Source organism: Ischnura elegans, chromosome 12 (assembly GCF_921293095.1).
Source record: "Ischnura elegans chromosome 12, ioIscEleg1.1, whole genome shotgun sequence".
NCBI lineage: Eukaryota > Metazoa > Arthropoda > Insecta > Odonata > Coenagrionidae > Ischnura > Ischnura elegans.
Genome location: NC_060257.1, coordinates 19,426,538 through 19,454,262, shown reverse-complemented (window position 1 = coordinate 19,454,262; position 27,725 = coordinate 19,426,538). Strand labels below are relative to the sequence as shown.

The window sequence follows — 27,725 nt, the reverse complement described above, 5'->3', positions numbered from 1 at the left end:
CAAAGAAATCTTACACAATGATATTCTTGTTTCAGACCCAGACATGATTGCAGTTAATTTCAATACGCATTTTCTCAATCCCTTGAAAACATCATCTATGTTACAAGTCAATACAGATAATTGTCCTCAAAATAACTCTGTTCTAAATAACATGTACCTTTACCCTACTAATGAGAAAGAAATAGAATCAATCATTAATAAAATTAATACAAAACACTCAGCAGGGTGGGATGGGGTTCCCTGCTCCCTCCTAAAGGGTAATTGCATAAGATATCTTCTTACTCCTATCACTCATTTGGTCAATGCCTCTCTCTCCTCGGGTATTTTCCCTGACAAACTAAAAATGGCAGTTGTAACTCCTCTACACAAAAAGGGTGATATTCAATCAATTGAAAACTATCGACCCATATCAAAACTTTCAGTTTTCTCTAAAATATTAGAAAGTGTCATTTCAAAAAGAATAATGTCATTCCTGATAAAAAACAACATCTTATCCAAATCTCAGTTTGGTTTCATAGGTGGTCTTTCGGCAGAATTTGCCATTTATAAATTTATTGACTCTGTTCTTGAAGGTCTTGATCATCACCTCAATACCGTTGGTATTTTTTATGATTTGTCTAAGGCTTTTGATTCTGTTGACCATGAGACTCTCTTGAGGAAAATCCATATATATGGTATGAGAGGAATTGCAAACAATCTAATCAGGTCATTTCTTGAAAAAAGAACCCAGGCAGTAACCATTATAACCGATAACATGGTTAAACATACCTCACCTCACCAGGAGATATTGAGGGGTGTTCCTCAAGGCTCCATTCTTGGGCCCCTGCTTTTTTTGTTATATATCAATGATCTACCCTCACAATTAAAAGGAAATATTTTTATGTATGCTGATGATACAAATCATCTACTGAAACATGATGGCAATATTGTTGCTCCCACTCAAAATGCTGTCATCAAAATGGAAACATGGTGTTCATCTAACAAAGTGGCTATAAATAAATCCAAGTCTTCCTTTATATTTTTCCATCCTACTAAAAAAAAAATTGATTACAGCCCTTATATTAAATTTTCGGATTGTACTGTTAAGCGGGTTACTGATACCAAATTTCTAGGCATCTCCATCAATGAAAATCTAAACTGGGATACCCATATAAATTGCATTTCATCCTCGGTGGCTTCAGGCTGCTACTTAATTAGACGGGTGATTCAGCTCACAAATACAGAAACAGCTAAATCAATTTACTATGCACATATTTATAGTAGATTAAAATATGGTATTTTAGCCTGGGGTCACTCCCCTAAGTCAGTCCGTCTTTTTAAACTACAAAAATGGTCGGTAAGAATATTATGCAAAGCTAAAAAACAAGTTAGCTGCCGTAATCTTTTCAAAAGGTTACAGATCCTTCCCCTTCCTTGTATATATATTTATTATGCTGTGATGTTAATTAGAGAATTTAAACAAAAGTTGTGCCTTACCTTGAATAACGATATTCATGATTATCATACAAGAAGTAGAAATGAGCTCGCAGTGAGGCAACAAAATCTTTCTCTCTTCAGTAGAGGGCCTATCAATATGAGTATTAAAATTTACAATAAATTACCTAAATCAATCAAAGACGAAATCAGACCTGGCCTTTTCAAAGCAAAATTAAAAAAATATCTTTTAGATCATTGCTACTATTCAATTGATGAATTCTTTGAGGATGCCTCGCAACTAATGTAACATATGTATATATATATATATTGTGAGTTACTTTGTATTTTTGATTTGATTTTTATGTTTTCCTGACGGGTCCTATATATGTATATTCATATCTTTTCTGTGACCAATAAAATATTATTATTATTATTATTATTATTTTGGGTTCTGTCTCGTTACCTGTTGAGGGAAGGGTACAATGGCTAAATAAGGAGGAAATTTCTTTTGCTGTAACTTACACATTCTTTTGCTGTAGCTTACACATTCCTTTGCACATAGCATCATCCATGGGCGGAGCCAAAAATTAAGGCTAGGGGGGGTTTTAGGCACAACTAATACTTTGGGGTGTTGGGGTATTGCATACCCACCAGGGTAAGTGAAAATATTTTTTTCCCTTTTCCAGAAAATTTTTAAGATTAATGGTTCAAAATGGCAAGTTTTACCGCTTTCTGAGGGATATTTGATTAATCCTAAGACTTTTATACAAGTAATACTAATCCATTACGTAAAATGGATTAAATTTAAAAATTTCTCTGAGCTCTGGGGGGGTTTAACCCTCAAAACCCCCCCTCCCTGCACCACTGGCATCATCCAATACCTTTATCTTCGATTTACAGAACTCATTTGATGAAGACCAATTTTGGGACTGAGGGATTTCATTTGACATGCAATCCTTTATTCAGTGCTCCTGTGATTTTTTTTCCCTCAGGTGCAACGGAGTATCAGTGGCAAATGAATTACTTGGAGGGGCTGAGTAACATAGAGGTGGGAAAAGTTGTTGAATACCTTGAGCCTATCATTAAAGGAGACCAGCCTCATTCCCACCACATTCGTTTTCTCGCCATGTGGGCAACTCGTCTTCATGCAATTCAGGATCCAAAACGGGTGAGTAAATATTTTGACAAAGGATGGGTTGTTTTCATTTTTTTGACTGTTTCGATCCTGTTCCCATTTTGACTTCCATTCTGATTCCAGCTCTGAGCTCAATAAACAATAGAACCAAGACCCAAATCAATCCATCCCCAATTTTGACTGTTTTCTTTCACAAAACCTTCAGAATTGCACATGTAACTTGCATTAGTATTGCCAGTTCGATTCTTTGTATTACACACTGATAACACAAATCCGTTCCTGACAAATTGTGCATCTTTCAGTAGGAACACCAGATCCTAGTGACCAGGAAATCTCCCAGAAATATTGAAATAATGTGTGCCAAATTTTCATAAATACTCCAAATATGTACTTGGTACATAATATGTACTTTGACTTTTAATAGGCAGGCAATATTAATTTCGAAAAGAGATACTCAACATAACTGCTTCATGAGGAAATCTCTAGCCAATGATAGATATAAACACAACCATAGAGCCATGGAGCATGAAATGTCACTTCTTCAAACCACATCTATTCCTCAATCAGTCATCCAATCATTTTAGAATTCGAGCAAGTGCTATTCCGCCACAGTGCTTTCATGCATTTCATGAAGCATTCATTCGCAGCTTCAAACGATGCATTTTAACTACACATTTGTACAACAGCAATCCTAATACATACAGGTAAAATAGGCTTTGGATAATAATGAAAAAAAATTCAAACTTCTTTCCTGATATTTATATCTACTTTTCATACAAAACTGAAAAAATACAAGCCATATCTGAGAAAGTTTAAGATTGCATGCATTGGATTGTTTCCCATAGAATATAGTTGTTTTCTTTCCTTCTTTTTTCCATTAGGTCTTAGAAGTGTATTGGCCAATATTGGAGGACAAAACCCAACACTTGGAACTCAGGGTTGGAGCGTTTGTAATTTTACTCCTGTCCAAACCACTACAGGATAGATTCAACAGCCTTGCAAGTATAATGGCAGAGGAACCTGAAGGATCCCATCTTTATTACTTCTTTTACACCACCATGCAATCTCTGGCTGGAACTAAACACCCATGCTACCAAATCATGTAAGTCAAACAATTTACCAAACCACTGACTCAAAATACAGCAGACTCCCAATGGTTGCAGATTAACTGTGCATGATTTTTCGATTTTCATCAATATTTTTCTCGCTTCAAAAAAAAATCAGATACAAAAAATCCAAGAATTTCCTGTTTAGCAGGATATTCGTAAAGGCTGTTTTACATGAGGCATGTAAATGTATGTACACTGTGTTGTGTGTAGCTAGAGGTACTTAGTGATAAAAACATGCATGATTATATTGCCCCAGCTCTAATTTTTCCTCATGTCTCTTAAATAAGGTGTCCAGCTAGGAAAATTCAGGCATAATTCCTGGTTTTCCTGGGAAATTTGACAAAATTCCAGTTTAAACTTCAATGATTACTGACTAGGAGACATTGCAAGATTGATGTTCGGGAACTGGATGCTGATGTTATTTTCTGAAACTATATAGATTAGGTAGATAAAGTGTCACGGCTTTCTTCCACATAAGCCTGGTTTCGAGAGATATTCGCATGTAAAGATTTTGCATAGCATGACTTCGCTTGGGTAATGGCCCCCTTTCAACTACCCTCGGTGGTGTAGCGGCCTAGGGGGCTAATCTACTATCTACTGGAAGTAAAAAAATTTTCTCGTCCACAATTTTTTTACTACCAGTAGATACCTGGGGAGGGTAGACAAGTGGTGCAATGTTTGATGAATTGTTCACAAATGATGAAGGTGATACAAATTGCAAAATAAAAATTATACCACCCCATCGAAGATGAGCACATAACCCGGAAATTCACGTGTAAGTAATTGTGTGCGTCCTCAAATTTGCGTAATAAGGAACATTTCGGAGTTCCATTTAAAATCCATAAATTAATTTAAAAATAAAAAATCATGAAGTAACTAAATGAAATGAATGGGGATGATTTGCAACAGTGATTTAAAAAAATAGGAGAAAAAAAATAGCCTACACCGCACAGTGGGCTGAAATCAAAAAAAGCTGGCCAAAAATCGCTGTAATCTAAGTATTGCTAAATGAATGAAACTTTTTGTGAATTGGGTATTGTATGGACACAATGAAACTTATTTAGGATGATTTAGTCCAGAACGTTGTTTAAGAGGGCAATAAAATTTATAAATAGGGAAAAGTTATGCGGGCACCATAGTTGCCAGGGACAAGTCGAAATTTTGATATGAGAATATCAAGGGAAATTCAGAATTTCTTCCATTTTCAACTATGTTTAAGCTATCTAGTAGCTTCTCATATGATATGTGATGATTGAAAATTGCTATTGAGTCTTTTAAATCTGAAATTTTGGTCATTGAAGAGTAATATTAAAAATGAATACCATTGACAAATATTTTTATAGCAAATTTCTCAAAACAAAGGTGTGCCACATTAAATTCTATTCTGAGTCAAAGGATAAAGTCTCCTCATACTCTAAAATATTTTCGCTATTCACCGGAAGATTTTTCACCTCCTCTGGTAATTTTTTTTACTTTACGCGGAAGCCCCGCAAAACAAGAAATGGAAGGATCTGACGTAATCAGAAGCCTATTCAAAAGGTCATAGTTTGTGGTAATTCTAGAAATTTTCCTGATGTGTGTTTTACACGAATTACATGGAAAATGCTACACTTGATTCCTCCAGTGAAGTAGAACTTCTCACTTTTATTTTTTTCTGTTTAGACCTCTCACTTGCTGAAATATTCTGCGGAAAACTTCTCTTGCTGTCGAAATGTAGTGACAGTCTTCCATGAGGAGTGCTTTCAGTTAAGCCTAAACCAATGATCAATTTCTGATCAGAAATATTTCTAGAATGTGACAGACATGAAGTATCATCAGCATATAACACAACATCATATTGAGGAAACAGGTTTGGTAGGTCATTAACAAACATAATAAACAGGAGGGGGCCAAGAATGGAACCTTGGGGGACCCCAGTATTAATATCTAGAGGAGAAGAGAATGAGATATCATTACTATACTGTGACCGGCACGTATATTTCAGAATTTGTTTTCTACCAGTTAAATATGATCTTATCCAGTCCAAGGTTTTTCCTCTCATTCCAATGTTGGCCAGCTTAAGTAAGAGAATATCATGATTGACTCTATCAAAAGCTTTTCACAAGTCATAAAACACTCCAAGTGAGTGTAAATTTTTGTCTCGGGCATTATAAATGGAATTTAACAATTGATATGCGGCAGTAATTGTCGATCTTGCTTTTCTGAAGCCATGCTGTGAATCAAGTAAGATATCTTTTGATTCAAGATAAGAAATGATACGGGAATAGAACACCTTTTCAAAAATTTTGGAAAAAGCGGTAAGGACAGAGATCCTGAATGACCTGTTGCAATGCAATTGGCCTATAATTGTTGGGGTCTGAAGATGAGCCTTTTTTTGGGATAGGAGATACGATGGCTAGTTTCATGCGAGAGGCAAATTCACCACTGAGGAAAGAGGTGTTAATAATATCAACTAGTGGACTCGCTATGCCTTGAATGCAAACGCAGCGATGAAAGTGCTATCTCTTATGACGTCACCTGTAGTTAGCAAAATTCAGGTCCGGCTAAAGGGTGTGAGTGGGAAAATGGAGAGAGCAGGGTGGCAGGGAAATGAAGAAGTGCCTGATTTTTTGCCAGGGTTAATGTCTTCCAATCGCAGGCTTAAGGTCAATGTGCTGTCATAGCACACGGGCCAATTAATTGCGCTTCGAATAAACGTGTGCAGAAAAATGCGTGGACTGTATCTGCACGTGACTCGGCCTTGAAACATGATCGAAATATCGATTTTTCGTTTAATCTGTCTATTGTAGTTCTACAATCAAGTTTGAGAGATTTCTAAGGTTTTATGATGAAATTCACGGCTTTTTCCAGGTTTTTTCGCGGTAGACGAAATTCACGGCTTATTCACGGTTGAGTGGGAACCCTAAGAATGGAAACACTTGCTCGTGTTCATAGTGAAAAAACAAATCTGGGTGCATAGGGGTAGCCGCCAAGGACAAAGGGTTTGGAGAATGTGGGAACCGTTAGGTTTTTAACCATCCACATGCGGCCCCCGCGGCAAGACCCAGGGGTATAATCATCAGATGAGGGTACAAACCATAAACAACAGCAAATAACAAGTAGTTGAGTACAATGCACTCACAATTAAGGGAATATCCGGCCTCTCAAATGGACTACAACGCAAGTCATCCTAAGCTCCCGAGTGCATACTGAAGGGAGACTGATACTGAGCACTCAGCTAGAAATGAGCGTGCCAATCGCATAGACGGCATATTTTGGGAAAACCCAATTTGTAGAATGGTGAACATATGTACTGTATTCCAGGTCATGCGACAACCGCCCGATATCATTTTGCCTTATGACGAAAAAATCGGAGGGGAGCAAGTTGGAGCAAGATTTTTCTTTTCCATCTAATAATATAGACTTCAGTCTAACTCTTGGTGTAAATACGTTAGGAGCAGCAAGCAGCAGTAACTACTTTTATCCAAGAATTAGGTAAAAAATTAACGAAAAACAGTGATATTTTTAACAATTCATAAAGTTAATACTTAACAATTGACTAAAACAAAATTTTGCTCTTAATTAACTAAAAGAGTGCTACTATCAATAAATATCCTCGAAAATTCCGAATTATTAACTGTATCCATTGTATGGGGAACAAACGTTGAACTTTTACGTACATATATAAATCACACACTCATGATTACATAGATTTTTGGCATGCTATAAAAATTAAACAAAAAATTTTGACAGAAAATTAAAATCAGTTTCACATGGGCCTGGACCTTTTAAAATGATAATATAGCATTCCTGGTCATAAATGAAAAAGTCGATATTTTGATTTTTGGCCAGCTTTTTTCGATTTCAGCCCACTGTGCACCGGGACTCAAACCTGGGATGCATACGTCAAGAGTCTCCAAACAAGCCCCCTAAACCGCTACAGCATCGAGGTAGTTGAGAAAAATATTTACTCAAGCGAAGTCATGGTGAGCGAAATCATTATATGCAAATATCTCTCGAACTTGGGCCTATGTGGAAGAAAGCGATGACACTTATTCTACCTTACCTATATAGTTTCAGAAAATAATATCAGCATCCAGATCCTGAAAATCACTCTTGCGATGTTTCCTTGTGAGATAGATAACACTTTTAAAACACCCAAGATTACTTCCATACTTTTAAATAATATTATATTTATGAATGTATTACTTTACGTTCCCATTGTATAGACATTATTCACATTTATTCAATGTGAGCCAAGAAGCTGCTTCATCTCATAAGTAGACTTGTGTTAACCTCATCTGGCACTATATTCTTCGTGTTTTTGAATCTTACTTGAGTCAAGAGTGCAAGACATTTCGATTCTGTTGTCTTGTTTAACATTCCACGCTTCGATGCAGTTGTAAAAATTCTACCCACCTATAGCACTGAATATCGCAACAAACACATTTTAGGCAAGAAAATGGGTGTTGAACTGGCAAAATTTTGCTTGAAATAAAAATTCATGCATAATTACTGTTCCTCCCAGTCACTGGACACCATGTTAAAGTGACCTGTGAAAAACTGCTGTTTGGCATTCACATTCACCCCATAAAGTGTGATCACTTTCCTTGTTTGCACACAAGAATGTGACGTTTACATGGCTATCTAATCCAACATTGCGGAAGAAGATGATCGACGGAAAAAAAAACTTCTTTATTAACTTTTAGTTTTTCTCAAAGGATAACCATTTATATTAAATATAATGTGGCTAATGATTTTAAATATACTCTTTCATATCGTATCAGTGCCATAATTTCCACAACCTAACTTGCGGTTGTATTCTGGGCCCTGGGTAACAGGAGATTTTCGTCGACCACATTCAGGCATGGAAGATCCCGAGATCTTGCTCACTTCCTAATCTTCTTAAACCTGTGATTACTTTCTCCTGAAACACGTGAATAGATGCCAGCAACAATATATCGATAGTGGCTATGGAGTAGTGGGTCTCCTGCAGTCACGGCATATGCTTTGTGGTGCCATAACCCATGTGCTTCGTTAATTGGTTGGACCTATCAATAAGTATTCCACCAGTGGGAAGGCAGCATTGCTGATAAACAAAAGAAAATTGTGCTGACAGTAAAAAGAAACTTGAATTGATTAATACACTAGAATCAACGATAAAGCTATCCAGAGATTATGACTGCCAAACGGTGTGCAAAATAAAAAAAAATAAGAACAGGCTATGTAGCATGACAGGAATGACACTACTTAAAAAAGCAATAACTCAGCAGCTTCTAATTTTTGTATCAGAGGAAAATGCTGTAAGCCAAACTCTAACCTACATATCTCTGTAGTAAATGGATCTGTGGATAAGAGATAAAAAGGAGAAGAAACAATAAGAATTGCTCTAGCTAAGAACTCTTGAATAAAACACCATAAATGTATACTGCACTGCAGAAATTGGCAGTAGGAATACATAGTCATGTAACCTGAGGCAACTCAAATTGGATGGGAAGCATCAAGCGAAATCCTTATAACATTGCAGATGATTGCGAAGAAGTAAACGCAAGTTTTAAATGTTAACTTTACAAAAATAATTAACCATACGAACAGTTGTTAAAAGATAATTATTACATTTATCCCTTCACTATAGCCACTCTTCACCCAGACCTTATATTTTTCTTAAAATTGACATCTTATTGGTCCAGCAACACAGGATACTGTGAGATGTGTAGCATATAGGCCACATAGATTCATTTTTTGCTTGTAAGACATATGAAAAGATAAAAGATGATAATTCTTTATCTTCTACATCACTAATTAGGAAAAAGCCTGCACTCAATGTACTTCAGTACGCTAGAGCACCAAAACCTCAATTGTGGACAGGGAACCACATCTCAGACTATGTGGACCCAGACAATCACTATGGAGGATTACTGCAACTGTTCATGGTGGCTCATCCAAACACTGGAGGACCAAACGTTTTATACTTTGTGCACAACGATCACTTCCTTGGAAAAGCACACGACATGTTCTCAGTGAGTATTCTACAGCCCTTTGCTTCTCATTTATTTGACTGAGCAAAACCATTTTTCCTTTCAATTGTACTCGGTGTTTGAATTTTCACCATCAGAATTTGGCCTAAGGTTAATGAGCTATCAGAAAGGAAACTGATTAATGTACTTGAAGAATGATAGTGGCAGCACTAACTTTGCCGCGATTCTTCCCCCCTCCCACACCACTTGGTTAGCCACCTTGCCAGTCAAGTAGTATCATGAACAAGAACAAAATCATTCCAAACTCTAATAGACAAAAAATGATGCAGGGAACCTTTTCAATTGCTCACAGTGTGACTTAAAATGATGGGATTTTGAAACCTTAAATGTGTATTATAAATTTGTGAAAAATTATTGAACTAATGATTTTGAAGCAAATCTCAATGGCTTGCAAGACTTTTGGGTATACTTCTCTCAGGATTCCCACTGAGCTTTTAATTCGGTAGAAATCCTGAGAGAAGTTTTTAATTCTGTAGAAATTCTGAGAAAAGTTTACCCATAATACTGCCGGGAAAGCATCAAATCTCATTTTGCCTGCAAGACCACAATCAAATAAGTTGTTTCCCATACAATCAAAGATTTTGTTCATAATTATATCCAGCCCCAAAGCCTAGGTTTCTCTCTACCTGCTTACTGCCTCCCCAATAGTTTCTCAGACCAGGTGCAAAACCAGATGAGCTAACAAATTACAAAAAGCTATGGAATGCTTCCATGATGAACAGACATTTAGTTATGTTTTTTCTCACTCATATACATATCACTGCATGATTAGGACTGAGGTAATTTTTAACAGCATTTGATTAAAATGCAGAAAAATATAGAAATACTCTGGATCACACTAGGTAAACGAATTCCCATTAGAAATTATTAGTACAATCTAGAGATTTGCACAAGACGGAGATGGTGAATCATGAAGAGTTTCACTATCTAAGAAACAACATTTAGAAATGCCACCGTAAAGAAGAAGCAAGTAGGTTCCAGAGAAATAGAGGTGAGTGTAAATATAGTTTTCCATTACTATCTTTCCCTCTATAACTGTATGTTCATCACATTTTACCATATTCGCGAAGACCAAAGAAAATGAAGTTAGAACTTGAATCAATCATTTACTCAAAGGAACTAAGGGAAACTTACAGTCTTTCTGATAAGATTGGCGCAACTGCACATGAATTGCCATGTGAAAATATTTCTTTTGACAGGGAATCGAACCATTGACCTATCGCTTTCCAGGCCACTGTGCAGACCTTGATTTTCCCAAGGCAATTTTTACTGAGGTTCATGGGGCTAGAAGTGGTGTTGGGGCAACAGGGGAGTTTCCTTCATCAAAGAAAACGAAAGGCATTGATTGCGATTCGTTACCCATCATCAGTGTATTCATAACATACAAATTATTTGGTTTTAGAATACCGGTTTAGACGAATGGCAATGGTCAATTTTATCCTCATTTGAAAAAGGCCAGATTGGCGCCCATGCGATGCCACTCCACGTAACGTCACAGGGACCTAGTTTCTATACGAGTAGATAGGAGTTCTACATCGTCTGAGATTACCAATGCATGCACGAGGCACACAGCTCATGGAAACTTAATTATACCTATTAAAGCTGGCTAAGGTCGGAAAGTTTTCTTTGTTTGATAAGTTAAACTGTTCTGCAAAAAAATAGTTCAAAAAATGCCCGGCTACAATTTAGGGTGTTTCTGGCTAATTTTGGGTCGCTGCATCCGAAAATGACCTCCGTTTTTTTCTATTACCCTCCATTTTTACGCAACCCCTAAATTGGGGAAAACAACCCCTTATCTAAACTTATCGCTTTTCAAGGGAGTTTTACTAATGTTCTCCTGATTGAAAAAAACTGATGTTTTAAGGCTATCAGGGTCAAGAGAGAAACAAACTTCACTGAGGTTGAAAAGACTTAGGGGGTGAAAATTGAAAAAAAAACTTTAAAATAACCATTTTTCTCCGTTTTTTATGACATATGATATGGTAGCTAATGGAAAAGTTTTTAAGGGATGAATACACTGTTATGTATTTTGTAAAGGATTAATATAACATAAAATATAGGAGGGGAAGGGGGGTATATGAGTGGTATAGGAGGGTGTTTAGGAGGTGGTATAAAGAGCTGCCACAAAAATCTGGAATATGGGTTCCCTTTAAAACAGTGGCATATCCAACAGGATCTGAAGGTTAATCGTGGCCGTTGTTCAGTAAAACAACCATTAAACTTGTCTTCGACGAGTAGATGAACAGCCTCCATTGGTCTGGATCATTCTTAATCACTAATTCTCTCATCAGTCCTTCAATATCAGTGCAGAAAATCAGATCATCATTTTCATCATCCGTTGAAAAAAATTGAGTGAGGGTTGACTATCTGCCACTGTAGTAAGAAACATTCACACTATCGGCCAAAAGATTCCACTGCTGCAAATGTGAGCCAAGAAGTTGTGCTTAACCCTTTGGTAAGTCTAAATCTTGTATTGGATCACTTAGGTCCTCGTGTTATGGGATGAGGTACCCTTTTTGACTAGTCTGAGGTTCTTCTACATCAGGGCTGTAATATTCATCTCAATGGCTAGGACCAGCTTCCACATCCGGTATAGCTTCGTTCACTAAGATATCAGAATCATCGAGGGTGCTAATAGCTTGAGCTTTAGGGGTAGGAATAGCTTCACCGGGCGAATTGCTGACGGTAAATTCAGATAAATCATTTCAGGATTGTTTTTTTTTAAATCCATAGTGTCGGTTTCACAAAAATAGCAATTCGTTAAATGGCAAGTGGGTTCAACTCAAACCATTCGCACTCCGAAATTTAGGGAACGATTTCCCCAGTTTAGCCAGTCACAAAGACTTCTATGACAACCACTGCAACAGAATTCAGGGGCCCAAGATTTGTCTTGGTCACCAATTTTACACCCGAAATAAAGTTCATAAGATTTGTGCACAATTGCAGTCATCGCTTTCCTTAGGTCTTTAAACACTAAATCTCCACAGGTGTTACAAAATGAATTGGGATGATTTTTGCAGGATTGCTGAATGATCGCGAGAAAACACTTTATCGCTCGCAAAATAACACGCTAGAAAAATAAAGAATGAACTTGGAAGATTATAACCCTGGATTATAATTGGAAAGTGTGACAAACTGAATAGACCACTGGTTTATTTCATAGATGAACATCAGCAAGTGCGACTGCCAAGACACATGAAGACATGTTAAAACGTGTCCAAGCGTGTCAAAACATGTGGTGAATAACTTTTACAGTGTATTTCCCAACGTCTTCCAATGTAATTAATGGAAAGGTCTCAGCTCTTACTTTAAAAGTAAGGAGGACAACGAAGTCAGATCATGAGCCCCCAAACGCTGTTACAATAATATTTTGACAAATCTGATTTGTGGTCAGATTTTTTTGGGAGATCTTCATACCACTTCCTAAAGGGGGAGGGGTTGAAAAAAGGAAGGGGTTGATAGGGGGTATACGAGTGGTGTCACTCGTATGCCCCCTTCTCCTCTATCATTTTATGTTATATTAATACTTTACAACATAGGGGGTGTGAACAGTGTATTCATCCCTTAAAAACTTTTCCATTAGCTACCATATGAGAGTCATATGTCATGTGTCATAAAAAACAAAGAAAAATGGTTATTTTAATGTTTTTTAAAGTTTTTTTTTCAATTTTCACCCCCTAATTTTTTTCAACCTCAGTGAATTTTGTCTCTCTCTTGACCTTGATAGCCTTAAAACATCAGTGTTTTTTCAATCAGAAGCAGATAACATTAGTAAAAGTCCCTTGAAAAGCGATAAGTTTAGATAAGGGGTTGTTTTCCCCAATTTAGGGGTTGTGTAAAAATGGAGGGTAATAGAAAAAAACGGAGGTCATTTTTGGATTCAGCGACCCAAAATTAGCCAGAAACACCCTAAATTGTAGCCAGGCATTTTTTGAACTATTTTTTTGCAGTACAGTGTAATTAATAATCCTTATTTAAGCCAAGCGCTAACAGCTAGCAGGGTACTCTGCTACCTGCTAGCATCCTGCGTCGTATCAGCGCTCAGAGCCTCGCCCCAAGGTCACCTCACTTGTGGCAGCAGGAACCAGAACGACATCACACGGAGTTTTCCCGGCAATCATACTTGGCCGTCGCGTTTTCGCGCGCTTGAAAATTTTCACTTTTCATTTAATCGCGAAAAATAGATGTCATCATTTAAAAATCTAAAAGCATGAAATACGTACTCCAGGAGTAATAATCTTTCGATTTAGGCAATAAAAAAATTATAGGAAACCACCCTACTACCACAGTGAAAGCAAGAAAAATATTGACAGGCTTATCTCAAGTAGGAAATGAACCTTGTTTCCAAACCATTAACAAGGATCATCTTTATTTCAACATTTAGAAATTATAAGACAGTGGCAAAAATCAGTTTCCACCAGCTGCTTATAAAATGTCTTTAAAGGGCGAAGATTAATATATGATATGTTTATGAGTAAAAGTGCAGACATAGAAAAATCAATTCAAATATCATGCATGCTCTCACCCCTAAGTACATTCTGCTCTTCTCTTCCCTCTCAGCTCTAAAATTTTGGCCCCCATAGATCTGATGCCATAAGTCATAGCCCATAGTGTACCTAGACTACACGAAAATTCCACAGTGAAACATCATTTTTGTTTGCTGGGATTCAAACCTGGATCCCTGAAATTATGCTTACTGTTTCAACCACTCAACTTATTGGAGGCTGAGTGGAAATACCTTGTCTAGTTCAGACTGTGACAGGATTGCCTAGTGGGTCACAGGTAGACCCATACGCTGTCGACAGACAACAAATCCATGTTGCAACAATGAATTTTTGTCAAATAAAACTGTGAGCTCCCAATTAATATTAATCTACATTAGGATGTATAGTTAATATCAAATTATTTTACAGCAATTTATAGGTTTTATAAGTAAATTTTCAGTGGCTTGAGATCATTCTGTGCAATAGACACGATTGGCATGGACTAAGCATGCAGAAAAAATTACCTTCAAACACTGCCACCGTAGAATGCGACAGTCTAATACATGTGTAATCACTGGTGATCTTCAAGCTGCTCAAGGTGATCCACTTGCTTAGGTTCATTTCCTAGCTACTAGAATGTGGAGCAGCAATTACTTGGGCCTACTGCAGCAGGGAAATACCGTATTTTCCGGCGTATAAGACGACTGGGCGTATTAGACGACCCCCAACTTTTTTGTTAAAATATATAATTCGTGCTATACTCTCCGTATAAGACTACCCCTTTTCCAACGCACACTACCGGTAAATAAAAAACATCAGATTTGATTTCAATATAGAAATTTTTAATTAATATGCTTATGACATCATGGCATGACATGATAGCATGAAAACGGTCACTAATAAACATAAGTCAGTTCCTCATAAAACATATAAAACTAAAACAGTGCAAGTGGATTAAACGTCTCCTAAAGCAGTCTGATACAAGGAAGTTAACAAACGATAGAGAGAGCTCGCAAGTCACTGCGAGTCAGCAACGCAGTTTCCATTTAAAAACCTTTAAAATCCTCCTGTTCGTCATTTGATATCATCAGTACATCAATAACGTCTTGTTCTACATTTGTAAGGCAATCATCATATGGATCAAATTCCGTATCAGATGGTGTGGTCTCAGCTTCGACTTCCTCTTCATTTTGCCACAAGTAGTCGTCCTCCATACCATCTAACGAATTTGATATGCCACACTTTTTGAAAGACTTGATTACTGTTTTTGCATCAATGTCATTCCAGGCTTTTATAACAAATTTGCACAAAACATCCAACTGTGGAGCACGCATGTTTCCTCCTTTTGTGAATGACTTCTCACCGCTAACCATCCACTCATTCCACTGTTCTCGAATGCGATCTTTAAACGGCTTGTTTAGGCACACATCCAGTGGCTGTACCAATGATGTCAATCCTGCAGGAATAACTGCTGAATCTGTATTTAGTCTCGCAAGCCTTTCCTTGGTGCTGGGAGTTAAATGAGCCCTGAACATATCCCACACCAGTAGGCTACGTTTTTTAATAAGTCCACCTGGTCGCCTGCTCCATACGTTATCAAGCCATAGCTTTACCCCTTCTTCATCCATCCAGCCTTTTTCATTCACATGTACAAAACAACCAACAGGGAACTTGAGTTTCGGCATTGTTTTTCTTTTAAAAATAACCATTGGTCTCAGTTTGGCGCCATCAGCTGTGCAAGCTAGTACCACTGTAAAACTGGACTTCTCATGTCCCGTTGTTTTAATTAAAATAGTTTTTTCACCTTTTAGATGGACAGTCTTATTTCCAACCATATCAAAATTCATTGAGGTTTCATCCATATTTCCGATACTATTTAACGCATAGCCATGTTTATTGCGCTGTTTTATTACGTATCGATGGAAGTTATTTAATTTGGCATCAAGATCTGCAGGTAATTTCTGTGCAATTTTTGTCTTTTGCCTCAGTACCAAATTGTGCCTTTCTAAGAATCTAGTACACCAGGATACAGTGGCCTTAAATCTGTTGCTGTGATCTGGATTAGATTTTGCCCACTGAAGTGCAAACAAGCGTATTTTATTGCGTGTTACAACATTACCATTTTGGCGATGCTCATTCACCATGTCTGCTACATGTTTTTCGAGTTCTGGCCAATGTGGGGTGCCTCTTCTTAATGCACACTTACACCTTGGCATATTCTTCAGTGCTTTTTCGTTTGCTTTCCAGTCACGAACCATCTTTTCTGTTACTCCATAATGTCTTGCAGCAGCGCAGTTATTATGTTCCATGGCAAAGTTTACAACTTTTAGTTTGAAACTGGCTTCATATTTCTTTCTTCTTGTTAGTGGAGCCATGTTGGGGCCTTGACTGTTTGGCATTTATACGGTATATTACAACCAGTGCGATCTCTTATGGGGCTTCCGGGTAGCTTGCACCAACGCCATCTGAGAGAAATATTGAAAGGTGTAGGGGAGGTGAGAGTGGAAGGGGGAAGTAGGGGAGGGTTTCCGTAGAGCTCACGTGGCCCCACGGCCGTTATTACCACGTGACCACGTTTTGAATTCGTTGTCTTGGCAAGTCAGGAGCTCTCGTGATCCGTGTGATGTCTTTAATTTTATAAAGTGAAAATGAAGCACCATCGTAGTGTTTCGGGGTGTGGTGCCCATATTTCGAATGGGAGGTAGTGTACTGCCTTTTGCTTCGTATGTCAGTGTTAAAGCCAGTTGTCTGATTTATATTCCGTGCTCACGCGCCTGTTAATGCATTGCATTCACAACTGTCCTCTGCTGATTGTGTTGAAGTGCCTCCGACCGTTGGTTTAATTGTCTTGCTTGGTTCTCCCTTGGCCTCCTTTTAACATGGAAGTTCACAAAGCCTGGTATATTAGATCTCAGCACTGGGTTAGGGTTAGGGTTCTGCAAATGTGTGAAGTGTTTGTTCAGTGCGGCCACCCCTCCTCCTTGCTGCCACCCCTCCTCCTTGCTGCCACATTCCCGGCGTATAAGACGACCCCGACTTTTTAAAAAAGATTTTAGGTGCTAGAAAGTCGTCTTATACGCCGGAAAATACGGTACCCTATAGGCACTCTCAATACAGAGCCTCTAGTATATAGATCACGTTGGGTCTTGGCACTTAAGTTCTAACTGCCTTTGCTAAACTCCATTCTGAAGTGACCTCAACACGTGGCATCATGTAAAACAAAGTATGTATGCGTTGTATACACAAAGCATGCCAATTGGATTGCACCCAAAATAAGCAATGGGTTAAGTTGCACAGGACATTTTGCATTGTACCATCCAGTCAGGCAAGACGGAAACCCACCAATGGGTCACACCCTACAGTAGGGTGAAATGAGTTTCATACTGGGCAGCATGACACACCAGTGGGTAACACCTAAATTTCAGTTGCACCACACAGTAGGGAGGCATTATTTTAAGAGTGTTAAGTTAGTATTGCGGCTAGCACTTGAGTTACCTCTGGAGTATCTAATAAAGACGTTATTTTAATCGCCAGATGCAAAGTGAAATTACAGTGGTAAGCTAAATGTCAGAGACTAATGGTGAATAGGAAGCCCTTTATGGAGGCATGTTTTGATGGGTGACAAAGATGATATGTGGCTATGCTGGGCTTGGGGAGTCTTGTCTTGTGTATCCCATGGTTGGTGGTATTTATTCCATCTGTGAAGTGTTCTGAATAATCCAACAGAAGGGGGTGTGAGACTTATACTCTTACTAATTTTTCCAAACCCTATTCTGTAGAACTCAAAGGCTTCTCATTCCATTGAATGGAGAAAACATCTAAATAAAGAAAAATAGATGGTTCAGGATGAAGTGAATGTATTAAGCTACCAATGCTTTACAAAGCTAATTGGTTAGAACACATGACACTAGATCCAGTTAGATCCTTAGTTAAGGAAAATGACTTTCTAGTGGAATATTTGCACTTTCCATGCAGTTTGCAGGTGACAACATAAAATCATACAGCTGCTTTGTCCATCATTATTTCCAACAAATTCACAACCCCTATTGTGCATTCAGAAAGAAAGAAAGAGTGTTCACGGGTGCACAATGGAGGTCTTGTTTGGTGTACTTGGATGACGTTATAATTTTTGGAAGGGATTTTAGTGAGCACGTAGAAAGACTAACAGACGTGGTGGTACGCCTAAGGAAGGCGGGACTTAAAATTAAGCCTGAGAAGTGCCAAATCATGAAACCATCTGTGCAACTTTTAGGTCATATAGTCTCCAAGAATGGTGTTACGATGGATTCTGAAACAATTTCCACGATCACACGATGGCGGTCTCCAGCATCCCTTGAGGAGATTTGAGTTTTTAAGAGCACATGTCTCCCCCTAAGCATATTTTTATAGGTTTCACAGGTGCTTTACTCAGTTTTCTTAAGTTACTTGCAAGAATGTACATCAGAGACTATAATTAGGTAAACCATGACTTGGAGAGAAACCAAGAACTGAAAATATTACAGCCTTCACTAATCGAATGATTTGTATTTATCTGCATTATAAAATTATTAGATAAAATCGAGAAGGGTGACTTAAAACCTTAATTCCATCAAAAGGCACCAAGTGTTTTATTTTATACCCCATTCAATGTGTAGAGCATTCATGTCGATGCCATGTACGTATTGTACTGCAAGTCATGACTCTGCATATTCATCATGAAGGACCCATATGAGGGTGGGTTTCAACAGGAAAAGCTCTAATGGAGGGAAAGTCTTGTATTTGATATTAGAGCAAGAAATCAGTAATTACGTTATCAACCTAACCTATTATAAAAGATAGCTCTTAAAATTGACCTAAAATCAAGCAAGGAAACAAGTTTCTCAGAATAAAAGAATATGATAAATGGAGATGGGATAAAAGGATACTTATGATGAATCTCTTTTTCACCTGCTTACTTTATGAAAATCATGGTATGCTCTTTCGTTGAGGCTAAAATCTGTGGGGCAAATTCGCAAGTGATTTCCAAAGATAAATATGTATGTAAAATAGTGACCATTAGGATCATACAACTAACAGCATCACACAATAGAAACCAATTTCACACTCTCCCCCCAATGGAAAAAAATCTGCCAATGCAATTGAATTAGCAAATATTGAATTGAATGTGAGGAAGTTAAATTGAATTTCACCTGCAAGGTCTCCACTGGAATTCATTATCATCAATTCCCTGACAAAAATAAACTCCACCATGGTGGGTACAGGAAGGGTACAGGAAGGGTGGCATCCTTCATGGTGGGTAGTTACCCTTGCAGAACCCACGCCCTACCCACCATTAAGGGTAAGGGAAGGAGAGAAAAATCCTTCGTGTACCCTTCCTTGGAACTCCTTCCCTTACCATCCGTGTACCCTTCCTCTACCCACCATTAAGGGTAAGGGAAGGAGAGAAAAATCCTTCGTGTACCCTTCCTTGGAACTCCTTCCCTTACCATCCGTGTACCCTTCCTCTACCCACCATTAAGGGTACAGGAAGGAGAGAAAAATCCTTTGTGTACCCTTCCTTGGAACTCCTTCCCTTACCATCCGTGTACCCTTCCTCTACCCACCATTAAGGGTAAGGGAAGGAGAGAAAAATCCTTCGTGTACCCTTCCTTGGAACTCCTTCCCTTACCATCCGTGTACCCTTCCTCTACCCACCATTAAGGGTAGAGGAAGGAGAGAAAAATCCTTCGTGTACCCTTCCTTGGAACTCCTTCCCTTACCATCCGTGTACCCTTCCTCTACCCACCATTAAGGGTAAGGGAAGGAGAGAAAAATCCTTCGTGTACCCTTCCTTGGAACTCCTTCCCTTACCATCCGTGTGCCCTTCCTCTACCCACCATTAAGGGTAAGGGAAGGAGAGAAAAATCCTTCGTGTACCCTTCCTTGGAACTCCTTCCCTTACCATTCGTGTACCCTTCCTCTACCCACCATTAAGGGTAAGGGAAGGAGAGAAAAATCCTTCGTGTACCCTTCCTTGGGACTTAGCATTTATAACTGAAGAAAACATATCCTGAAAGACTCTCCTTAGCTACTTTCACCTGCTAAAGAGTATTGAGTTCCGTACAAGAACGTAAGCAGTCTTTGAAAGCAAATATAGACGGGCTACACAACTAATCTTTAAAATTTCCCTAAGGAAAACAATAATATACATATTCAGTGGCGTATCCAGGGGTGGGGTCCGAAGGGTTCGGACCCTCCGCCCCCCCGAAGTATAAAAACACAATCATTTTCCTTCATAATAGAAATCAAAATATTAAAAGATAATGAATTTAAAAAATATTCCTTTGACTATTGAAGTTTTTTCGATTATGAAAAGTGTTTGAATAAGTTGAATTCCAATACTTACTATCGTGTTTTTCAAAACTTTTCCCACCTGGTTTTGGACCCCCCCAAACGAAATTCCTGACTACGCCACTGTACACAATAGTTTCTGTAATTGTGTGAAAAAAGCTCATTTAGAAGTTCTTCCATTCACGTTTTAGGATGTAACCTATTTGTGTGGCTGACAATGAGACATCGCTAGAGTGATGTTCAGTATTAGAATGCCGATCTTATTTTCTGAAACGAAATAGGTGTGGTAGAAAAAAGTCACAGCTTTCTTCCACATAGGCCCGGGTGCAATTCTCATCTTAAGATTTTGTAGTATAAGGTCCGTTGAGAAACTACTCCTGTCAAGTACCTCGATAGCCGAGGTTGTTAAATCTCTAGTTAGTGATCCTGTAATATGTAGGTCCTGGGTTCAAGACCACGTGAAGGCTGATTTTTTTTATGCCCCATAACTTTAGAAATCACTGTTGCAACTCATCCCCATTCGTTTAATTTAGTTTATTAGCGATTTTTTAAATTTTTATGTTAATTTATGGATTTTTAGTTTTTATATTAATCCTACCCTTCCTGTACCCTCCATTGAGGCTGGCCAAACCCTTCCCGTACCCTCCAGGAAGGAGAGGGCGTACCCACCAATGTTCTAAAATACCCTTCGTGTACCCTTGCTGAAGGGTACAGGAAGGGTACACCTATCCTTCCTGTACCCTTGCTGAAGGGTACAGGAAGGGTACACTTATCCTTCCTGTACCCTTCATCGAGGCAGGCCAAACCCTTCCCGTACCCTCCAGGAAGGAGAGAGCGTACCCACCAATGTTCTAAAATACCCTTCGTGTACCCTTGCTGAAGGGTACAGGAAGGGTACACCTATCCTTCCTGTACCCTCAATGGAGGGTAAACCTCTCCTTAATGGAGGAGTTTATTTTTATCAGGGTTACGGCTACAGCTTCAGCCGTAATTGGTGATAATGATCCAAGTGAGTACGCAAATTAAAACAGCTATTTCTAGGACCCCAGTAAATGTTCCAAGGTATTTTCTGGATGCAAGGGGGTGAGAAAACACTGAATTCGAGTTTTATTTACTCTGATCATCTGAATTATAGATAAATCATCCCATCACAAATTTATAGGCATAGTATTGGATAAAGAAAACTGAAGAGTATGTACCTAAGTGGGCTAAGCCTTACGTCACAATCGTTCGCAGCATTACAATGCAACCACCAATTTATCCCTTTTTCTGCAATAATTATTTGCCATTAATAAATGTCATTACAGTTAAAATACTTAATAGAAATGGATGAATGATTGTACAAAATTTAAAGGGTTGAGTTGTGTTACCTTGGATAAATCGGTTGGCTCTTGAGGAAACCATTTTTCAATATTTTTCCTAGCACTCCCCATAGCGTCAAGGTAGGAATTGGTAGCAACGCGTTTTCAACATAAATTTGAAGTGAGGCTAAAAACATCACATACCATATCTTGGTGTCGTTTTCAGTCTTCTTTAACCAAATTTGAAATTCCTCGACGAACAAGGAACAAGTCTCACCAGAGGAACCACGATCAGACAGCCCGCCAAATATTTCGCTTGTCGCGTTGCGACGTATCAAACGCATTACGTTATTCAATTGTTTTCGTCGAATCAAAAGCAGTCCAATTCGTTTCAAATCACACGTGGTGAATACATTTAGAATGACTGACGAGGTTTTAAGTCATGGAATATTTCTTTGAAATCGACTCCAATTGAGATAAGTTTCAAATCTAACTCCTTGAAGTTCGTTTTCGTGGACAAGATGCCGTTTTTCAAGTATCCCCGGAATAACAGGACCGTCAGCAAGGCTGTTTCCAAAGGGAAGAAGAGAAAAAATGTTAATTCTGGAAAGATTAATAAAACAGTTACTGTAAATGGAGACAACGATGAAGAAATTCTCAGTGATCTGGAAGAGGAAACTTTCAGGAAAGTGGATGAAAGTTTCTCTGAGGATGAGGATCTCGAGGAGACTGCACAGGAAAAGCGACTGAAGCTTGCGAAGAAATACTTGGAGGAAATAGAAAAGGAGGAGCAGTTACGCGCAGAGACCTCTGAAGTTTCCAAGGATGCCATTGCCCAAAGGCTGAAGGACGACAATTTGCAGCTTGCTGGGAAATTGAGGAAGTGTGTTGCCGATGATTACACTGGGTACGATTCGGAGCATATACATATATTCCGCTGCAAAGATCACAAATTATCGATTACTTGCATTGTATGCTCGCATGACGACGCATACGTGTTTTCTGGTTCAAAAGATGGTGTAATAGTCAAGTGGTCCGTTGAAGAAAAGAAGAGACTATTATGCTCACCACCTAGGAGTGAAAGAGGCAAAAAAAGTGAAGCTACTGTTAATTGTTTAGCATTATCTTATGATGATAAATTCTTGGCCTCCGGTGACAACGAAAAGAGAGTTCAGATTCGTAAACCATCCACGTTGGAAATTCTCCACACATTCACTTCTCACAGGGATGCTGTTACAAGTGTTGCATTTCGTTTAAACACGCATCAGTTATTTTCCGTGTCGAATGATAGGACAGTTAAACTGTGGTCTGTTGATGATATGTGCTACATCGAAACTATGTACGGACATATGAATGGAGTTACTTGTGTGGATGCTATGACTCAAGAACGTGCTATCACATCTGGAGGTCATGATAGTACTATCAGACTTTGGCAAGTTGCTCAAGAGACTCAGCTCGTTTTCAAAGGTCATTTGGGTTCAATTGATAGTGTCAAATTTATTAATGAAAGTTCTTTCTTTTCTTGCGGAGATGATGGGCAGTTGTGTTTGTGGAGTGTTGCAAGGAAAAAACCTTTGTGCTGTTTAGCCGAAGCCCATGGCAAACAGGAACTGAATGGCGAACCGAATTGGATTTCATCAATAGCGACGTTTACAAACACTGATCTTCTTGTGTCGGGGTCGTGTGACGGTTTTGTGAGGCTATGGAAGTGTGGTGCAGGTTTTAAGTCTTTAACAAAGGTTTTTGACGTACCTATCACTGGGTTTGTTAATGCTTTGCACTTCTCTCGTGATGGAAAGTTCTTAGTTGTTGGCGTCGGTCAAGAGCATAGGTTAGGAAGGTGGACTAGAATCAAAGAAGCCAAGAATGGAGTTTACTTGATACCCTTGGAAAGGAAATCTCCTGTTCCAAATTCTTCTGAGCCAGTTTAACATTTGGGTTGCGATGGTGTGAGTGAACTTAACTTAAACAGATTATAATTCGACCGAATCATGCGGTATCTGAAGTCAAAATGTGGTGTAATGCACGTGAACAATGAAGTTTCAAGTGCTTTGTTTGCCTTATTTTTTATACTAAGTTTTCATTGAAGTTATTGCTGATTAATGTATGAACTGGCCGTCAATAATAATTGTTATGGAAATTGAAGCTTTTTTTTACATTTTGTTCCCTAGCCCCTAGCGATGTAATTTGCATTTGTGTGTGTCATAGGTCCCGGGTTTGCGATCGTGATTACCAATTGTGTATTGGCTATTATTTCAGTGTGTTCCCCGGGGAGACTTCTTCACTTTGAACAACTAACTTAAATATTTTTATTACTAACCAACATTGTGTGTAATAAGATGAGAGAGATTAAGAACATCACCAAGCAAAGAAAATGGTGATATAAATCTCTTTACTACTTAACAGTATTTGTAGCGCCATCACAGAACAGCTTGAATTCATTTAACCTCTTCTTGTTCTCACGACATAGGAATTTGCTCTTAATTCTGGTTGATAAATTGGTGCTTGATTTACGTAAATTTTAGACGTTTATTGACATGAAGTGGTCACTGTTCATGCCTTAATTGTTTTATCATGAATTGGTCGCATTATGCGAAATAAAATGTTATTACCTTTCTTAAATATGATTCGAATCTTCAAGAGTAGAATGTTGGTGCTAAATGTTGTTAGTGAGGAGAGACTTCTCATTTACTACTCAAAAGTATAATGTAATGCAATGATGAAGGTAAATGTACGTGTTTGGTGATCGTAGATGTGCATTGCAGATTGTCGCTGATTGGTTTCATAGTTATTTAACTATTACTATTAAAGCACTATGGATTAAGGTAGGTTTCTGTGGAGTACTTAAGAAGCATTCTGGGAGCCTCCCCTTCCTTCAAGCACTTCCCTCTTCAATTCACGTTAAGGCCTACTGTCTCTAATTCTATCTAAAAATCCTATTCTCTTCCTTCCTCTCCCTTGTTTACCTAACATTCGTCTCTCTTAAAACTTTTGTCAACATCCCGTCCCCATTCGGTACTCGCTCCATCCACACCTTCCGTCTCCTCCGTATCTCATCTAAAAGCTACCTCTCCTCACCCACCATGTCCAGCACTTTGTCATTTCTCTTCCTCTCCATCCACTTCATTTTCTCTGCATCCACATCTTGAATGCCTCCAGGCTTCTCTCGTCCTTGTTCCTAAGTGTCCATGCTAATGTTTAGCTGTAATAAGTCTTTTATTCCTACAAAAGCAGCTGAATGAACTCACCATGGAGATTTTTTTTTTCGCTTTTATCATTTCCAATCTGTTATTCTCATTATTAGATTTATGTAAAAATCCGTGGAATAAGGAGCCCAAATCTAGAGTTGCAGACATTTGAAGGTCAGGATAAACTTGGAAAGCTGCAGCAGCTATTGTCATCCTTCAATATTAATGAACCCAGTGAGAAAGATGAGCCAGTTCATGTGGAGCTGATAGTCCAATTTCAAGGCCGGGCAATTATGACTCATTACTATAATGAAACCAACTATCACGAGATGTTTTCCAGTGAGTAAAAGAATCAATTTTCACCTTTTTCATATGTCTATGTACTAATATTACTATATGGTAATGCAGTGGTATTATAGTCTATGTACAAAGTGCAATGATGATTTCATTGGTTATTCAAGACTTTTTGTGTCAGTTTCTTCATCTGGTTTAAGCAGGAAGTATGATAGTATTTTGGAGTAATTAGTGGATTTAATATACACCATCCAGTATAGGTAGTGGACCAGCGCAGCAGATTCACTATTGTTGGTCCTGTACACAAATTTGATCTCAAAAGCTCAAGTATTGGCTGGTGATTCAGACTGACTTATGTGTTGAATTAACCCTTTCACTGCTGTTCAATCTCCGAAAACCTCCTCAAATGCAGCGAAAAAGTTAAAATGCATTTGTGGGGCCATGGAGCAGGTACTTCCAGGATGGGCGTGGTACACCCTCCGAGGGTTGTTAATCCGGGACCCTTTCTTCGACAAGCTCACCTTCGTTGGCCCCTCTCTTCGACCCTACAAGCGGGGTGCCTAACTTCCCAAAAGTGACCGCTCTGACTGCATTTTGAAAATCTATCAATCTGATCATCAAAAATTGATTGTTTGCATCGCACTCCTGCCAATCAAGTATGTCTTTGAACCGTTTTTCTGCGATGAAAAAATTTGAATTCTGAAAATTGGTCAAATGACCCCTGCCGTCCTTCTAGTGTTAAACATGTAAAGCTTACAAACCATGTTAACTCTTGAGAACCTAAGAATATGGGATTAAGGGTTTATGTATCATATGTTTTAGTCTTAACAATGCAAATATAGTAGATGTGTATTGCATGGACCTTTCTTTAATTTAAAATCTCCCATCAAACAAGAGTTCAGGGGCCCTCTTCTTCCTCAAATAATTCATCCATGAAAATCAAATATCTGAGCATCTTTAGCCTTTTGCACTCAGATTTTTTTCACCCACTGTAGCAGCAGTCCAGTCGGAATTAAATAATCCCCCTTGATTTATGATGTGTTTCGATTGGCACTAAACATGTGAGTTGGCCGTGAGCTATACTCAGTCAAATACTGCTGGACACCTGTGTTGAAACGGCTAAACTAAGGCTGCAGTATTTACTGTTCCTTTTCATTGTGAGGGTTTAAACGTTTGACCTCAGCCAAGTCTCAAGATGGTAAGCAGGATACCATTTTCATTGTGAATGAGGGGGGGATTTAACTATAACGACCAACTTTACTCGATATTAGCTTTCTATTAAAAGGAATTACTGAGCTTGAGCTAGTGACTTTGTGAGCGGGAAAGTGCTCTGGTTAAAAGATATTAACACCATAGGAAGAAAACGACAGTTTCCTAGATTTGAGGCCAAGTATACCTATTGTACTCATGGTGTGTGCTGGAAAAAATTTGACTTACTTATTTTTAAGGACATTTAATGTCTTTAGCCGGTGAGTGGTTGTTCAAATACTCCCTAGCTTAATTTGAACCCAATCTCGAGATTTGAATCTTGGTCAAACCTATTAATAATTTGCCAATGAAAGTTTTCTTCCTTCAACATTTACGTGTAAGATAGAGTTTTTTGATGAAAAAAATGAAACTTTGTTTTTCAACAGAATTTTATTCTGTGGAAAAACAAAGTTTCATTTTTTTTCCTCCAAAATGTTAAGCAAATTCCACAAAGTATCGCCAGAAACCACCAACTTTGTAAGAAAGAGCATTTGAAAACAGTGTAAGGAGTATGATGCTTGACCAAGAATATTGTAGGATTACATATTTTGATTGTGGACAACTGTACTCCCCCCTAGAAGCGAAAAGAAAGTTAGTTCATATTAAAACTTTTAAACAAATTTCTTTTGAAGAAAAATAATATTAGTGTAAGAAATGGAACTGAAATAAAAATCATTATTTTTCCAAACAAATAATTTTAAAAACTAATTAAGCGTTGTAATAATTTTCTAAAAATTTAGTTTTCATTAATATTTTCTGGGCTAAAATGCTACTACTTGAACAACCATGGGTTGCACCCCCCTAATTTTGATCCTGGGTACGCCCCTGCTTCCCCCCTGTAAATCTAGTGTTATAATATAATATTAATAATTTATTATCTTGTTGATTAAACAAGTATGACATAGGATATTGCCATAGAGAAAAACAATTAATGAATATAATATAATACGAATAATTAAACGAATGAATACGTAAAAAAAAACAAATAATGAAAAATAATACACGAGTTACGTACAAAGAAGAAAGCAATACTATAATTATGAAGCAAGTGACCTAGTCACTGTAAAATAAATAAAAAATTGTGTTTAAATTTTTCCCATAATTCTTGAGGTATTGGGCACATGAGAGCGCTCAGAGCCTCGCCCCAAGGACACCTCACTTGCAGCAGCGGGAACCAGAACGAAGTCACACGGAGTTTTCCCGGCATTCATACTTACCCATCGC

General features: G+C 38.2%; 2 protein-coding genes across 2 annotated transcripts in view; both read left to right on the top strand.

Annotated features, from left to right (window-relative positions):
* The window catches only part of LOC124169193, a 69,545-nt gene that overhangs the window by 9,932 nt on the left and 31,888 nt on the right, over positions 1-27,725 (top strand). The window contains exons 12-15 of the mRNA XM_046547708.1: positions 2,409-2,584; positions 3,433-3,653; positions 9,446-9,659; positions 25,076-25,298. Of these exons, the coding sequence (XP_046403664.1) occupies positions 2,409-2,584; positions 3,433-3,653; positions 9,446-9,659; positions 25,076-25,298 (834 nt within the window). The remainder of the gene's footprint in view (positions 1-2,408; positions 2,585-3,432; positions 3,654-9,445; positions 9,660-25,075; positions 25,299-27,725) is intronic.
* Positions 22,124-23,916, top strand: LOC124169196 (U3 small nucleolar RNA-interacting protein 2). The gene has a single exon (XM_046547714.1). The coding sequence runs from the start codon at positions 22,293-22,295 to the stop codon at positions 23,700-23,702; it is 1,410 nt and encodes a 469-aa protein (XP_046403670.1). The 5' UTR covers positions 22,124-22,292; the 3' UTR covers positions 23,703-23,916.